We start from the raw sequence: 16,991 nt of genomic DNA on the forward strand, positions 1-16,991 counted from the left end.
CCTCATATCTGTCTATGCGTAATCAAATCCTATTTATTTTCCAAACAAATGCCATATTTTTTACCCGAAGTTATATTTATTGCTTATTTGGATATTGTCTACTAGAGAGTGAACCTTAAAGGAACAGTTGTTTCAGTTGACTTATTACTCATTAAAGTTTAGAACAGCAATGTATGGTAATTGAATAATTTTTTATAAAATATACATAAATTAGTATTATAGAAATAGAGTAGATCTCACCTTCCCTGGGATGGAATTTATTATTACCATTAGTAGCAGTTATATTACACTATCTGCCCCATGTTTTTAAGCTATAGTGTTGGTGTGTGTAGAGAATATTGTGCATAATAGGAAGACCTCCAGGACTGCTTCTTTCTTGTAATATTTTCATTCTGCAAATTCCTAACATATTCTTTACAATTTTTTTTTTTTCTGGCAAGTTTTATGTGTGTGGGTGTATGTGTCACAGCTTATATTTGGAGGTCAGAGAATAACTTGGAGTTAGTTCTCTTCTTCTACCTTTATGTAGCTTCTAAGAATCAAACTTAGATTGCTGGGTTTGTGTAGCAGGTACTTTACCTCTTGGGCCTTCTTGGCCTTCTTTCTCCTTTGCCCTCCATGCTTATTCCTAAGTTGTATTTTGCCTGGGCATTGTACAGAATACAAAGTCTAATTACTTTCATACTGGGTAGACAAGGAATGAGGAGGAATTCTGAAATTATTGCAAAGGCAATTGAGATGGAAAGATCAAAAAAAGGCTTTTTACTTTTGTTTTGAATCAAAGAAAATTTAATTATTTAGACCATGAGAATCATAGTAAAACTGTTAAAAATCCATTTTTTTTTCCTTAGGCTCACTCTTACTCTCTCTTAAAAATGTATTAAAGTAAATATAGGATTCTTCAGTTTTACTAAGTATCTCAGATGCACTGGTAAATCGTTCACTTTTGGGAGAGTCTCAATGAATTATTTATCCACGTCATTTTTTTGTTGTTGTTGTTTTGTTTTTTAAGACAGGGTTTCTCTGTGGCTTTGGAGACTGTCCTGGAACTAGCTCTTGTAGACCAGGCTGGTCTTGAACTCACAGAGATCCACCTGCCTCTGCCTATCGAGAGCTGGGATAAAAGGCATGCGCCACCACCGCCTGGCTTTCCACGTCATTTCTTATGTTATCTGTAGGACAAATTTAGTTCTCAAATGTATTGTTTTGAATTAAGTAAAATATGTTACTAGTTCATGAAAAAGTTAAACTGCAGTTAAGATAATGTTATAATTAATAGCTTAAAGACATTCAATATTAGCATGAGTTACATTTTTTTTTTTTTTTTTCCTAGACAGGGTTTCTCTGTGTATCTTTGGAGCCTATCCTCTGTAGACCAGGCTGGCCTCGAACTCACAGAGATCCATCTGCCTCTGCCTCCCAAGTGCTGGGATTAAAGGTGTGTGCCACCAACGCCCAGCTGTGAGTTACATGCTTAAAAGCATGATCTCAACAAAAGCCTAGGCAACTTTTCTTGAGCAGCAGAACTACATAAATAATTATTTGGTAAAATTGAGTATCTTAACATTTGAGGCACAGCAAATGTGAAGACACCAGTTGTTCTGGAGTATAGAACTTAAAAGACCTAATGATTTAAAAACTGAGACTATGTAGATACATTAGTAGAACAATTTTAAATACAAATGTGAGGCTGGCCTTATGATATGATGGTAGTGTATCTGACTCCAGAAATACACACGTCAGAGTAACATTAGAATAAAGACATTCGAGAGCAATGGAAGAAGGTGGGATAAGTAGTTAATATTTTGATTAAATATAACTGTATCATTGAAAAGCAGCCTGGCAGTGGTGGTGAAAACCTTTAATCCCAGCACCTAGCAAGCAGAGAGGCAGGTGCATCTTGGTGAGTTCTAGGCTAGCCTGGTTTACAGAACTAGTTCCAGAACATCCAGGACTACACAAAGAATCTTTGTCTTTGTCTTGAAAACATCAACAATAAAACAAAACAAAACAAAACACTAAACTACCACCAACAAAAAAGATATACTGGGAAAATGTTTCATCTACTATAGTCATTTATACTAGTTAGCACATGAAGTATGACCTTGGAAATAGACACACAAAAGATCAACAGCTTGAATAGTTACAATGAACATATGAGTAATAGAAAAGGTGGTAAATCACTTGTAGATGTGATTTTATACTAAATTACAAATTTAAAGGATATAAAGATAAGATTTTAAATTTTGCTGTTTGTCAGTGAACTCTGGTGAGACTGAGAGGGAGCATTCGGCATTGTTGGTTGTGTTACTTTATAATCTTCCTGAAGTTGTTGACAGTTCTTTATAAATGAAATAGAAACCCTACATTTAGAACTGTCCTAGAGCTATATTTTAAAATGTAAAAAATGACATACATGTGAAGTTTCTTTATGCTATTTTTTGTAATAACAAGATTTAGAATTGAACTGCCTACTCATAGGGAACTAGTCAAATTAATTATAATTATACAGTATACCTCATAGCTGTAGAGAGAGAAAGTTAGGGAACTATCTATGTACTGGTATGGAAGGGGTGTCCAAGCTTACACTCTTTTGTAAACGGGAAACAAGTTTTAGAATATCCTGTGTATTATGCTGCCTTTGTGAACAAAGGTACAAATAAAGTATAATTTGTATTTCTTGTATTTGTAGAAGGCTATGCAAGACAATAACTAGTTATATAGGGGAATAGGAACTTGATGGAAGGGGCCAGGTACTCTTTAATAGTTTTATTTTGAGCCATTTAAAAGTAAAATAATTTGAAGGATAGTTGGAAGTGTCCTACCAATTGTGAATAACTAAAATTTGTAATTAATTTGATAGTGTATATATTTAAGTATTTGGGGGAAGTATATTCTCTAAATGTGACTTTTTTTAATAGGGGAGAATAATCTGAACTGACCAATTAATTTAAGGAATTAGCATCTCATTAGTTTGTAAGCTAAATTGTTAAAAATCATTTGTTCTTTCATAAACTTTAGACCACAGAGACATCCTGTTAATAAAATACTTTAATAGAGCTGTTTTTTGAAACCATTTTACCTAGGGAAATCCTCCTATGGATATAAGAAATAAAGCTTGAGCATTTCTCCTGGAATAACTTCCAAAATACATGTGCAAATATTGTTCTGCTTATATGATTTTTCTTTTCCATTTTCAGCAACATCAGCGAGCATAGATAGGAGCGCCCCCCTGGAAATAGGTCTTCAGCGGTCCACTCAAGGTACACTGTGTCACATCTTTATCTTGAATTTTAAAAACCCTTTCCTAAAGTACACACTTACTTGCTTCTTTTTTCTTATAGTCAAAAGAGCTGCAGATGAAGTTTTAGCAGAAGCAAAGAAACCACGAATTGAGGTAATGTGTTTCGTACTGAAATTGGAATTGTGTAGAAATAAGACTTCTTCACAGGCTGGGCAGTGGTGGCGCACACCTTTAATCCTAGCACTTGGGAGGCAGAGGCAGGTGGAGCTCTGTGAGTTCGAGGTCAGTTTGGTCTACTGACAGTTCCAGGACAGCCAGTGATTGATTACACAGAGAAACAAACACGGTCTTGAAAAATAACAATTCTTCATAGTAATTCTAGCATTTTTTTTTTTTTTTTTTCCTGAAAAGTAGGTCAATAGGTGGCTTGGGTTCTGTGATGAATATGCTATTTTGTTTTCTTTGCTATTCTTTGCCTTATTCGAGGAGAACAATGTCCTAGATCTGGGGTAAGAAACTATTATCTGATAATGTTAAAGGACATGTGCTAAATATTTTAGTTTTTCAGGGCCCTTCAGTCTTGATTGCTGTTTCCATCTTTCTAATCTTTGTTACTGTAGTGGTGCAGCATTTATAAATCACACATAAATTGATAGATAGATAGATATAGTTGTTTTAATAAAACTATAAGATGGTGGGAGCCAGAATTGGTTCTCTGACTTCTAGAATAAGGTAGCATGGGGATATGCTTTGCTTTGTAAATGTGAAGTACTTACTGTTACTTCAGTAAAATATTGATACAGATTCTAGATTTCTAGTGTTTTAGTGAGCACAGATGGATTAGCTTAGTGGGTTGGTAACTTTTTGTCTCTCAGACCAAAAAACGGGAGGAAAACAGCTTAAAGAGGAAAACAGCTTAAAGAGGAAAACAGCTTAAAGAATGGTTTGCCTTGGCTCATGATTTCAACATACGGTTGCCTGGCCACAGACTTTGGGACTGTGCAAGGAGGCCAATGCCATGAGAAGGAAGGTGTGGGACAAGATTAACGTCTCAGAGCACATGCTGTGTATCTTTCAGTCAGGCCCCATTCCTAAGGGCCTGACTGCTTGTTGAATATAAATTTTGATCCAGATAGGTGTCATCACTTCATTGAGTTTTTCTTAATCAGCCACATATCTTTCAAACTGAATTTCACATGGCTTTCTAATATAAGTTATAAATCACAGGTTGACATCACAGTTGTAGCCAATATTGTCTTTAAACTTTTGATGCTTCTGCCTTGGCCTCCTGACTGCTGGGATTATAGACATGAGACACATACCCTTGCCAGATAAGATTTTGAAATAGTCTATTGGGAACTCTGTAGGAATGAGGAACTTGCCAGTTCCCAGCACCCCCCTAGTGAGGCACAGCCATGCATAATGGCAAATCTTATGCAGGCACCAAGCGAGATGTAGTGCACATACATGCATGCAGACAAAGCACTCAGTACACATAAATGAATCCATAAACATTTTAAAATGAACACACACACACACACACACACACACACACACACACACACACATGCACACACACAATATGAAAGTAGTAATGGTGGGAAAGAACATAGAAATAGATGTCTGGGCACCGTATTGTAAACTCTTACAGTGGTTTTCAGTCTTTTTTTTTTTTTTTAAGCTTTTTGATGATACAAAAGCAATACATGTATGTTTAGAAGAATTTGTTTTACTTTCAGCTCAATTTTCAATAAAATGTGAGATGTCCAACATTTACAAAACAGGATTTGTAATAAATGGAGGCTAGTGGATATGTTCAAGTAAACAACACTAAGCTATGATATTTAGTAGGTAGATGCATAAACATATTTTTGGCTTATTATGTTTTAAGTTAACTGTGGTATCATAATTTGGTTTACTATTGCTGTGTTGAAACACTAACCAAAAGCAGTTGAAGGAAAAGGTTTATTTGGCTTTCGCTTCCACTTCTATAGTCTATAGTCTATCACTGAAGGAAATTAGGACAGGAACTCAAACAGGGCAGTAATGTGGAGGTAGGAGGTGATACAGAGGCCCTGGAATGGTGTTGCTTAGTGGCTTGCTCAGCTTCTCAGCCCCTCCCCCCCTTTATTTCTGTTTTTTTTTTTTTTTTTTTTGTTTTTTTTGGTTGTTTTTTTGGTTGTGAGCCTAGCCTTTAATAGCTGAGCCATCTCTCCAGCCCTCTGTTTTTTTTTTTTTTTTTTTTTGTTCTTGTTTCATTTATTTTACATACCAACCACAGTTTCCCCTCCTTCCTCTCTTCCTTTCTATCCCCCATCCACTCCTCTGTTCAGAAAGGGGCAGGTGTCCCATGGAAGTCAACAAAGCATGTTATATCACTTGAGCTCCTCCCCCGGTTTTAAGTCTGGGTGAGGCATCCCTGCATGGGGAAAAGGTTCCAAAAAGGCAGCTGAAGTGCTGGGCATAGGTCCTGATCCCACTGCTAGGGGGCCCCACAAACAGACCAAGCTATACAACTGTCTTCCACATTCAGAGATCCTATGTTGGTCTCATGCAGGCTCCCAAAGGATGCTTAATCATACCGTAAGGACACTTGCTCAACTATGTTTACAGTAACATTACTCGTAATAGCCAGACCCTGGAAACAACCTAGATGCCCATCAAATGAAGAACGGATAAAGAATATGTGGTATATTTACACAATGAAGCATTACTCAACAATAAAAAACAATGACGTCATGAAATTTGCAAGCAAATGTATGGAACTAGGAAAAAAAATCATCCTCAGTGAGGTAACCCAGACCCAGAACGACAAACATGGCATTAGATGTAAAGCAAAGGTTAAGCAGGCTACAATCCACAGCCCTAGAGAAGCTAGGTAACAAGGAGAACCCTAGGATAGATGAATGAATTTCTCTGAGAAGGGGATATCTCCTGGGTAAACTGGGGGTAGGGTAGGGAGGAAGATGAGTGGAGGGGATAGGAAAATGGGAACAGAAGGGATCGGGTTGGTTGAGTTAGGGGTGAGTAAGAGGTAACTTGATAGAGTGGGCCATTTTGGAGAAACCTAGTGACAGGGAAACTCCCAGAAATCCACAGCCCAAGATTGATATTGGGTCTTGAGGTAGATTGATACTCAATTTTTTGAGAAACGGCCATACTGGTTTCCAAAGTTCAGACTGATTACTACCAGCCTAGGAATGGCCTCATTCACAATTGCCTGGGCCCTCTCACATGAATCACTAATTAAGAAAATACAGGCTTGTCTACAGCCCGATTTTAGGGAGGCATTTTCTCACTTGGAGTTCCTCTTCTAAGATGACTCAAGCCTTCATGAAGTTGACATAAACAAGCCAGCACACGTGGTTTATTAGAATGTAGCCCTATTGTAAGTCAAGGAACCTCAGATAACAGTTCCAGACTTACATGATCCAAAACACACTTGTCTTTGTGAGAGTAAAAGGTCTTAAAGTTGAAGTACAGTATTACATGAAACTATACTGCTGTAATCTTGCTAAGGAGTTAATGTGTGGTGATTTTTTTTTTTTTTTAGGATGAAGAGTGTGTGCGTCTTGATAAGGAGAGATTGGCAGCTCGATTGGAAGGCCATAAAGAAGGGATTGTACAGACTGAGCAGATTAGGTAAGGGTTTCTTAGTAGATAGTATGGATTTTATGTAAAGGTATGTTGAAAATGGGGTGTTTAGATATTACAATTTACATTTGCATCTTTTATTCATTGTATGTCCCTGTTGCCTAAGTTTAGAAGAATGCAGTTGTCCATTGGAATCTGTTGATATTAGTCTAGGATCTCTCCACAGATATAAATACTCAGAAATGCTCAAGTCCCTTAAGTAAAATGGCATGATATTTGTTTATAACCTATTGTATAAGAATTCACTCTAGATTATTATTAGACTTTGCAACTGTATGTCAAATATGAGAACAGTTGTAGACGATAATATTTCTTTTGGCTTACTTTCAGTTTAGAGTTCTATGGTTCAGATCCTGGATCCATGTGTGGAAAGGCACAGCATCATTGTTTAGAATGGACTATGTAGGCATTGCTGTTTACCTCATGGCACATAGGAGAAAAGTGGCGGGTAGGAGGCAGAGGCTGGGGTGGCTGTATGGAAGCTAGAAGGACCAGGAAATGATAGTCACAAGGATTTCACCCCAGTAAACCACTTCTTTGCTGAGTCCAACCTCTTAAAATTTTTAGAAACTTCCCCAAAATAGCACAATCAGTTGGGGAACAGGCCTTTAATACATCAACTATTAAAACACTAATGTATCTGTGGCTCCCAAAGAATCATGTTTGTCTTAAAATGCAAAATATATTTAGTCCATTGTGATAATCCCAGGAATCTCAGTAGTTGCAGCTTTATCCAGTGGGTCTAGCTTAAAGTCTCCGGAAGTGGAAATCTCTTAGCCATGATTCCCTATAAATTTAGTAATGCTGGGAGTTGGTGGCACAGGCCTTTAATCCTGGCACTCTGGAGGCAGAGGCAAGTGTTCTCTGTGATATCAAGGTCTGGTCCTGGGTAGCCAGGACTACACAGAGAAACCCTGTCTTGAAAAAACAAAAATAAACAAACAAAAAACAGTTTTTAGGGGTTGGAGAGATGGCTCAGTGGTTAAGAGCACTGGCTGTTCTTTCAGAGGTCCTGAGTTCAGTTCCTCTGACTGATGGTGACTTACAACTGTCTGTATTGGAATCTCATGCCCTCTTCTGGCAAAGTTGTATATGCAGATAGAGCACTCATCTATGCCAAAATAAATAAATAAATAAATACATTTTTTACCGACAAGTTCCATCTTTTAATATACAACATTGTGGAGTAAGTATTCTTATTACAAAATGGAGAGATGCAGCGTAGAGAGGAATGGGACCAAAGCAAGCCTGCAATCTAGAGGGCAAATGTTAAATCCTGTAAACTCATGTCCACCATCAGTGGCATATTTTGTGATGATATATGTATGCTTCAGTGGGCTTGGGAAGCCCCACCCCTATGGCCTGACTTGTTAACAGTTCACATGACCTCTTTCAGGCTGGTTCTATTCTTTACCTCCAAGTTACTGAGACAGATGTTCCATGCCTGTATTGTGTCTTTAGGTTCACTCACATAGCTTACAAGAAGTAAGCACTGCCTAGATAGCATCTTAGGACTTCCTTAGTCCCTCTCTCCAAATTTAATAAATTCTTTTCATAAACCAGTTCCCAAAGCTTCTGAATGGAAAAGTCAGGTGATCACATCAGTAACCCTACCCTGTCTACCAGTTTTCTCTGTTACTCAGTGATAACTGCCTGAGAAATGTAAAATAGGAAGATCTATTTTTGTCTCATGGTGTCAGAGATTGTAGTTGGTGGTCACATAACTCAATTGCTTCTGGGCTTATGTGTCTGTAGCATCTGGTGAGGAAGGAACACTGTGACTTAGACATGTGAGCACTGACCAGTCCGTACAGCTGTTTCCTGTTGGTCCTCTAGGGTCACTTTTTTCCTGACCCACAATTTGACTATGGACTTGTGACATTCTAACTCTCCAGGAATTTCTAATTACTCAGACAGCCAGCCTTGTGGAATCTTCACCATAAGCATGACTTTTTTTTTTTTTTTTTTTTTTTCTGGGAACTTTACACTGAGCAGAGATTAATTACAGTAATTCTCACTTATTTTAGAGACAATGCTGTTTTAAGTTTTCATTTTGGATAGTTTGCATTTTGGCTGGTGGGAACACCAGCCTTGTATTACCAACCTAAACTTGTTGGGTGGTAGTTGTTTCCAGGTTAGAAAGTTCCTTTGTTAAGCTCATGTGTTAGCATTCTATAGCAATAACATCTGTTCATTTCTTTTCTTAAATATTCCTATCATATAAATACTTTGGTCTTAACTAAGTTCTCCTTGGGTTCTTCTTAGGGCCTGTTTTGGAAATTTTCAAGGCAGTAAGCCAGGGAAGTTGTAGGAATTCCTTCCTTCATTTGCCATTTGTGAGAGAATCACTGCCATTCAGTGATATCTAATTATCACATGGTGGCCTACAATTGCCTGTAGCTTCACTTTCAGGGAATTTGAAGCCCCTTTTGGCTTTTCTGGGTACTAGGCATACAAATGACACATAGACCTACATGTAGGCAAAACACTCATACTCATAAAATTAAAATAAATTACTTTCTTTTAGAGTATTATCTTTATTATCTTTATGAATTGTTACCTATAAAAGTCCTTTGTGACTATAAGATATTAAGTATATAATTTTAGAGAAAAACTGTCACTTGCAGTGGGTGTTTTTTTTTTTTTTAATAAATCCACTTAAGGGTAACACATATATGTTGTACTGAAGGAATCTTTGCTGTGAAATTTAAAAAATAAATTACTTTTAGGTCTTTGTCTGAAGCCATGTCAGTGGAAAAAATTGCTGCAATCAAAGCCAAAATTATGGCTAAGAAAAGATCTACTATCAAGACTGATTTAGATGATGACATAACTGCCCTTAAACAAAGGAGTTTTGTGGATGCTGAAGTTGATGTGACCAGAGATATTGTCAGCAGGGAGAGAGTGTGGAGAACAAGAACAACTATCTTACAGAGCACGGGAAAGGTAATTAAAATATTTTACTCATTCTTACAATTGTTTAAAATTTATTAATAGGTTTCAAGTTTATTTATGTTTGTGCAGCCAAGGAGTAATTCTTTTAAATTTCTGTTCAGAGCAAATGTGTGCTCTTTAAATTTTGAAAGATAAGAATTTGAATTCGGAGTCTGACAGTCTGAGATCATCCAAACCCATGTAAAGGGAGGAGAGAGTGGACTCTACAATTTTCCTCTAATCTCCATGCACATTCTGAAGCTCCTGTACAGACACACTCCCACCATACACATTAATAAAAACATTAAAACATTTGACACTAGATGTTCTAGTATGCCATTTGATCTCTTAGACTCAGTACATATTTTCCTATGTGTTATGGGCTTTTCTCTAAGTTTTCTTAGTCATTGATTCTCCATTGATGCACTAACAATGGTGGTTTGGTAGAAACATTTTAAGAAGTGTGTGAGATTATTGTGAAACTGAGGTTAACACTGAAATAAACTTTAATTTAGAGACCCTTTGGGCTTTTTTGAGGTAGGGTCTTTCTTAGTGGCTTAGGCCTGTATTTGCCTACTAAGTGCTGGGAATACAGGTATGTGCCACCTGCCACTGTCTACTTTTGACTGTAGAATAACTTTGGGACGGTAGCTTTTAATTTACCGTCCCAGTTTGGTAGGAATAAAGTAAGTAGAAAAAGATGTAAGGAAAATACTGATTTCTATTTCTTTTGAATTTTGACTTGTCTTACATTTAAAGAAGCATTTTCCATGGGCCACACAGGTGACTCAGCTGGTAAAGATCCTTGAATATGCAAGCCTGGAAACCCGACTGAGTTCAGTCTCCAGAAGCCATGTAAAGATGAAAGGAAAAAAACAATACCACAGAGTTGTCCTCTCTCCACACATGGTGTCACATGTATGTCCCCATATTCTTATCATGCATGTGTGTATGCACACACAATAATAAGTAAAGTTAATTTAATTTAGAAAAACTGGAACCATTTTTCCAGAGCCAGTGAGATAGCTCTGGAGTAACGGTGCTACCCATGCAAGCCTGGAAACCTGCCTTTGATCCCTAGAACCTTTGTAAAGAAGAATGGAGAAAACTGATTCCATACATGTGTCCACATCCATGTATTTGAAATATAAAAAGGACCACTTCCAGAGCTTGGGATTATAAAGAAATGTGAGGTTATGAGTAAACTTTCAGTTTTTGTTATTTACAGTTAAATGATAGCATTCTCATTTTCATTGCTTGATATGGCTAATGCTTGACTAACACTGGCTTTTTAGTTCCTTTTTTGTTTTGTTTTGAGACAGGGTTTCACTGTATAGCCCTGGCTGTCCTTTTACTCACTATGTAGATAAGGCTGTCTTTGAACGCACAGTCGATCCACCTGCCTTTCTCTCCCGAGGACTAGGATTAAAGGCACGTGCCACTATGCCTGTTTTTTGTTTGTTTTTTAGTTTATTTTAACTTGGCAGTCTTTAACTTTCTTCTATTTGAAACACTAAAATCGTTGAGATGAACTCTTTTCTATCAACTCTAGGTGGCAGGATTGTACCAGTTTAAAAGTGTTCTAATTTAATTTATCTTTTAAAAAAACAAATCATTTAACAACTGTTTAGAAGCTAGGTTTGCTTTTATGCGCATTATCTTTTTTTGATTTGTTTTTCGAGTATTTTAAAAATTTTATTTTAAAATGTTCTTATTAAAGGCCAAAATTAAGCATTTTGACTGTTGATCTCTGTATATGCTGTGTTCATCTGCTAAATTGTAAACATGTTGAAGATACTTAGAGCAGTATAGACTTTATATTCGCTTTGCATGTGTGCCCCTGCACATTTGTCAGTGTGCATGTGGAGGTCAGAATACATGGAGAGTGAGTCAGTTTATTCCTTTCACTGTGTGGGTTCCAGGGATTGAGCTCAGGTTGTCAGGCCTGACAACACTGTCTACTGTAGATGTTAGACTGACCTATGACCAGAACCTTGTTTTCTGACTTTTTAAGTGTCAGGAAAGTTCAAGTTCTCATCTTACTTATATCTTTAATATGCCCTAGTTAAGCAACCTGATTTTATAGTATCATTAAATTATATTGAATGTCTTACTCTGTTTTGTGCTTCTATAACAGACTATCACAGACTAACTTGTAACAAACAAATTTCTGTTCCATTACATTATTATAACTCATTCTGTTTTCTGCTGCTGTAACAGTATCACAGACTGAGTAATTTATAATGAATAGACATTTCTGTGGTTCACCATTCTAGAGGCTGGAAAGTCCAAGATCAAGGAACTGCATCAGATGAGGGCTTTCTTACTGCATCAGAAATGGCGGAAGGTGTCACCTGGGTGAGAGAGAGGGAATAAAAAAGAGGGCTGAAAATAATTATTTTATCAGAAAATGATTCATAAAATCACTAAGCCATTCATTTAGTCTCCACTTAATCCATATTAAAAGTCACTTCTTAAAAAATGCTACCTTTCAATACTACTGTATTGAAAATAAAGTTTCCAACATATAGATTTTGGGGTATATTTTCAGACTAAAGTATTTTATTGTTGAATCATTGGTATAAATTCATCTGTACAAAGATAATCACCTATATTTTTTGCACACAAAACTTGCTGATGCTATTTGGATTGATTCTTGTAGAGTTTATGTCTTTCAGTTTATCACTTTAAAAGTGATCTGATTTTCATGTTTTCACAGTAGGACTGAGATTGTTTGTATTTGGCACTGTGCTGACGTTTGCAGTGATGGTCAGAAGCAGTGGTTGCTAAAACTGCTGGTACTTGGCACAAGTCACCCAACATTACTAGCAAATCACAGTGTTACCAGTTTTAACCTTAATTAAAGTGTGACCCTTTAATGTACATAATGAAATTTGAGTGTGTAAAGCAGCCCTGCACATTAAAAAAGCTGTGGTTGCTGTTAGGAACAACATTTGTGTTATGGCTTTGGTTACTAACTGAAGCACCTTTTAAAAAAAAAGAAAACCATCACATTTTATATGAATGACTATGTTGTCCAGACTTAGTTATTTTCATAGACATTCATTTGAAAGAGTGTGCCAGGAAAAGCAACAAACAGTATTTGCTGCCTCTGATAAGATATGAACTTTGCTGAGAAAATTAAAATTCTTGAGTTTCTGCTTTGATTTTTTTCAGCTAATTCTTAGACTGTTTTGATGAAACTTTTATAAATGTGATTTAATGAATATGTAAGTTATCAGCAAATACGTATTTTAAAATGTTGAATAATATTGATGTTTGGAAAATATGCATTTCTGCATAACTCAGTAATAGTTTCCAGACAATCAGTTCAGGAATGAAAAAAAATCCAATTTAAAGTACAAAACTGATTGTACTTTAAAAAGTATATTTATACTTTATATACTATAAAGAGGTAATGCAGAGTATTTATGGATATGGTTTCCACTTGCAGTATCTTTTAGGAAAAGATTTGTTTTGGTGTAACAAAGAAGAATATATTCAGCTACATGAAAAACGGCCTTTTTTTTTTTAAATTTTGAGAAGGTATCTTAATGCTTCTCCCTTTATTGTTCAGGCAATATTTCTTCATATCTTTGACCAAACAAGATAATATAGAAGTAAATATTAGAATGAAGCTATCATTTTTAGTAAGTCAGATATTAAACACATTTATAAAATTTCAAGTTTTAGTCTTACTACTTTTTTGGTGGATTTTGGAAAATAATTTTTATTAAATATGTTTACATCGAATTTTGCTTTTCTTATTTTTTTAAGGAGTCAATTCCTACTTTAAAAATTTGTCAGTTTTTATCTTTAGTGTCATAAATTGTAACTTTAGCTTAAAGATTTTTAGAGTCCTCAATAGTTTGTAAGATGGCAAAGTAGTCCTGTATTTGTTTCTGTAAAGAATCAGGAACTAGTTAGTATCATAGTTAGTATGGTGGTAATTATACTAATGGCATACTAGTATAATGTTAAAACTTAGTTTTTGTACATGTTTGCATAACATTTAATGTGTTTAAGCTAGGCAGTGATTGAAAATGCTTTGGTCCTTAGCCCCACTGAGGGGATAGTTTAGTACAAGCAGCAATGAGATGCAATATAAGGCATATAACTTACTCAAAAGTAAAGAGGAAAAAGAATATATTGTATAGTAAGTAGTACAGTGCTTAGAGGCCATGAAGTTGATGCTAGCCTCACCAGGAAATAAAACAGAAAGAAAGGTGAGAGAGATTACAAAGTAAAAACTAGTAAAGTAGATGGAATGATAAAGTGGGGTAAGTAGTCAAAGCCAAAGAAACAGAATACTTACATTTCTTTTTCTTTAAAAGACTTATTTTTGTGTGTAGGAGTGTTGTGCTTTCATGTATGTCAGTGCACCATACACATGCCTGGTGTCCATGGTGACCAGAACAGGATGTCACATTTCCTGGAACTGGAGTTATGGATGGTTGTAAACCACCTGTGGGTCCTGGGAATTGAACCTGGGAGAGCAACAAGTACTCTTAACTGAGACATCTCTCCAGCCCCCAAATTTCTTTTTTTTAAAATAGAGTGTGTGTGTGTGTGTGTGTGTGTGTGTGTGTGTGTTTGCTATGGTGCAAATGGGGAGGTTAAATGGTAATATTGTGGAGTTGGTTCACTTCTACCTTTGCATGGGTTCCAAGGACTGAACTCCGGGTGATAGGCTTGTGTTACAGGTGCTTTACCTTATTGAGTTACCTTGCTGGCCCCAGAATGCTTCATTTTCTAGAGAAGAGAATTGTATTACATTTGAAGTACATGAGAGCAGGAACCATGTGCTTGTTGATCATCATTGGATTTTAGTATCAGTTAAGGTATTTAGCTCATAATAGATGTGCATATATTCTTTAAACCATTAAATGATTGATTAGTATTGAGTGGGGTAGTAGTTCCCTTTGATAGAAATATGTTACATTTAAATGCTTACTTTTTTCTTGGTTTTATATATAAGTAGATGCAGAATAATTGGTCTGTTTAAGTATGATCTGTAATAACCAGACTCAAGGCAGTTGGCTTTTATTTTTATGTATAATTGTATTACCTTGTTTTCTACTAACTCAATGAAATACCCAAGGTAGGAACTTCATAGAAGGTTAGGGCTTGGGACATAGGTTAGTGTAGAACCCTTGCTTGACTATGTGAGGGCCTTTCAGGGTGAGGAAGAAAGATAATTATTTAGTTTAAGTTTTGGAGACTGAAAAAAACTAAGATTGGACAGCTCCACCTGTTGGTATGTATGTGGTAACAGCTCAAAACCAGAACCCCTTCTGATAGCAAGGCCCTGATAGCTAATGTTCCTCACAGGACCCCACCTTTTAAAGGTCCTCTACTTCTACATCCTATGTTTAGGGGCACCTATCTCACATAGGCATCTTTGGGAGATAGACCACATCCAAACTATAGCAATCAATAGTACCTTATGAAATAGGAAAAATTAGTAGGAAGAAAGTTTCAGTATATATTGCTTAATGGATAAACTATTGCTTTTGCACATGCACGCTGGGTTTAATTAGAATCTATTTGTTTTAGAATTTTTCCAAGAATATTTTTGCAATTCTTCAATCTGTAAAAGCCAGAGAAGAAGGGCGTGCCCCGGAACAGCGGCCTGCTCCAAATACAGCCCCTGTGGTAAGATTCTTTTCTGATTATGTTGTTGTTTTTAAGAAAGTGACATTCGTTTTGTATTTTAGTGTTTTAATTGACATCTTAAACAATTTACATCAGTAGGGTGTAAAAGTTTTGTTACTTCAGCATACTCAAAGGCTGTAAAAGACCCTTCCCACTTTTAAAAGTTATTTCAGCAATAATTTGGGTCATTCTTGAGATACACCTGGGTGAGAGTCTGAAAAGGGGTTAACTAGGAAAAGCCTTCTAAGTTAGTTAACTTTTAGGTTATCTGTAGCTGGCCTATTTATTACTTGAGAAAATTGTTAATTATTGTTTAAATATAAATCATTGTTACCTTCCAGTTTGGACTTGTTATTTGAAATCTTTTGTGACCATTTCATATTGGTATATTTATTTTCCCTTGTCACCTGCCATATGGCCCATTTATTGTACCCCAGCTTTAACTCCTCTGGTGGTTGAGCGCCTCACTGTTTAAGGTTATTACTTAGGACCCTCCAAACCCTAAATTCATGCATGCCATATAGTCTCCATTTAAATTCATAAATACCCTCTAGTTTGCTGTAAATCTTTCTACCTGTTCTCAAGATTCAAGAAAGGCAAAAAATATAATTCAGATTAATTGTGTTTTATATAGAGTTTGGAAAAACATTGGTAGAGTGCTAAACATAGCCTTGGAAGTTAATATTAATTTTATTTATGCATGAAATCATTGATATTTAATCTTTACAGATACTGAACTATTGGTAATATTTAGATACCTTTAGTTGATGTACCAAAAATAACTAGTATCTGGTTGTTCTGTAATGTTTTGAGCAACTAGAGATAAAATAATACAATGTCATAGTTATCATTTTTAGTAAGTCAGATATTAAACACATTTATAAAATTTCAAGTTTTAGTCTTACTACTTTTTTGGTGGATTTTGGAAAATAATTTTTATTAAATATGTTTACATCGAATTTTGCTTTTCTTATTTTTTTAAGGAGTCAATTCCTACTTTAAAAATTTGTCAGTTTTTATCTTTAGTGTCATAAATTGTAACTTTAGCTTAAAGATTTTTAGAGTCCTCAATAGTTATTGGTAGGAAGAATGTGAAACCTTAAGATATTTAAACCATTGTCTTTGTGAATGTGAGTATTCCTTCTGTGTATTTTATAATCATTGAAAACAGTTGCAATATTTATGTTTGGCATTTGATCATACAGATGTATATATGTAGCTAAATTCTTGATAATTTTTCTTTTGTAATATTAGAGTGTAATCCTATTGTAACAAAATGAAGAATATATAAATATAGTGATTTTCCTAGGTAACTTTAAAATGTTTTTTTAAATAACTATTTTTAGGTTATTATAGACTATAAGTTTAGTATGAAATATTTGAATTAGATTACATAATTAGAAAGTGTCTATTTTCAAATTTTTAAAACTAACATCTATTACTTTAGTCTTATAGTATACATTAATAAGTGTTTATTGAATGCCTGTTACTTTAGTCTTTTTTT

At 35.5% G+C, this 16,991-nt stretch overlaps 1 protein-coding gene across 1 annotated transcript in view; it reads left to right on the plus strand.

The window, feature by feature from the left end:
* Positions 1-16,991, plus strand: part of Cdc73 (cell division cycle 73) — a 110,802-nt gene that overhangs the window by 8,634 nt on the left and 85,177 nt on the right. The window contains exons 4-8 of the mRNA XM_027417429.2: positions 3,201-3,263; positions 3,345-3,397; positions 6,798-6,886; positions 9,628-9,844; positions 15,389-15,487. Coding sequence (XP_027273230.1) covers positions 3,201-3,263; positions 3,345-3,397; positions 6,798-6,886; positions 9,628-9,844; positions 15,389-15,487 — 521 coding nt within the window. The remainder of the gene's footprint in view (positions 1-3,200; positions 3,264-3,344; positions 3,398-6,797; positions 6,887-9,627; positions 9,845-15,388; positions 15,488-16,991) is intronic.

Source organism: Cricetulus griseus, chromosome 5 (assembly GCF_003668045.3).
Source record: "Cricetulus griseus strain 17A/GY chromosome 5, alternate assembly CriGri-PICRH-1.0, whole genome shotgun sequence".
In the NCBI taxonomy this organism is placed as follows: domain Eukaryota; kingdom Metazoa; phylum Chordata; class Mammalia; order Rodentia; family Cricetidae; genus Cricetulus; species Cricetulus griseus.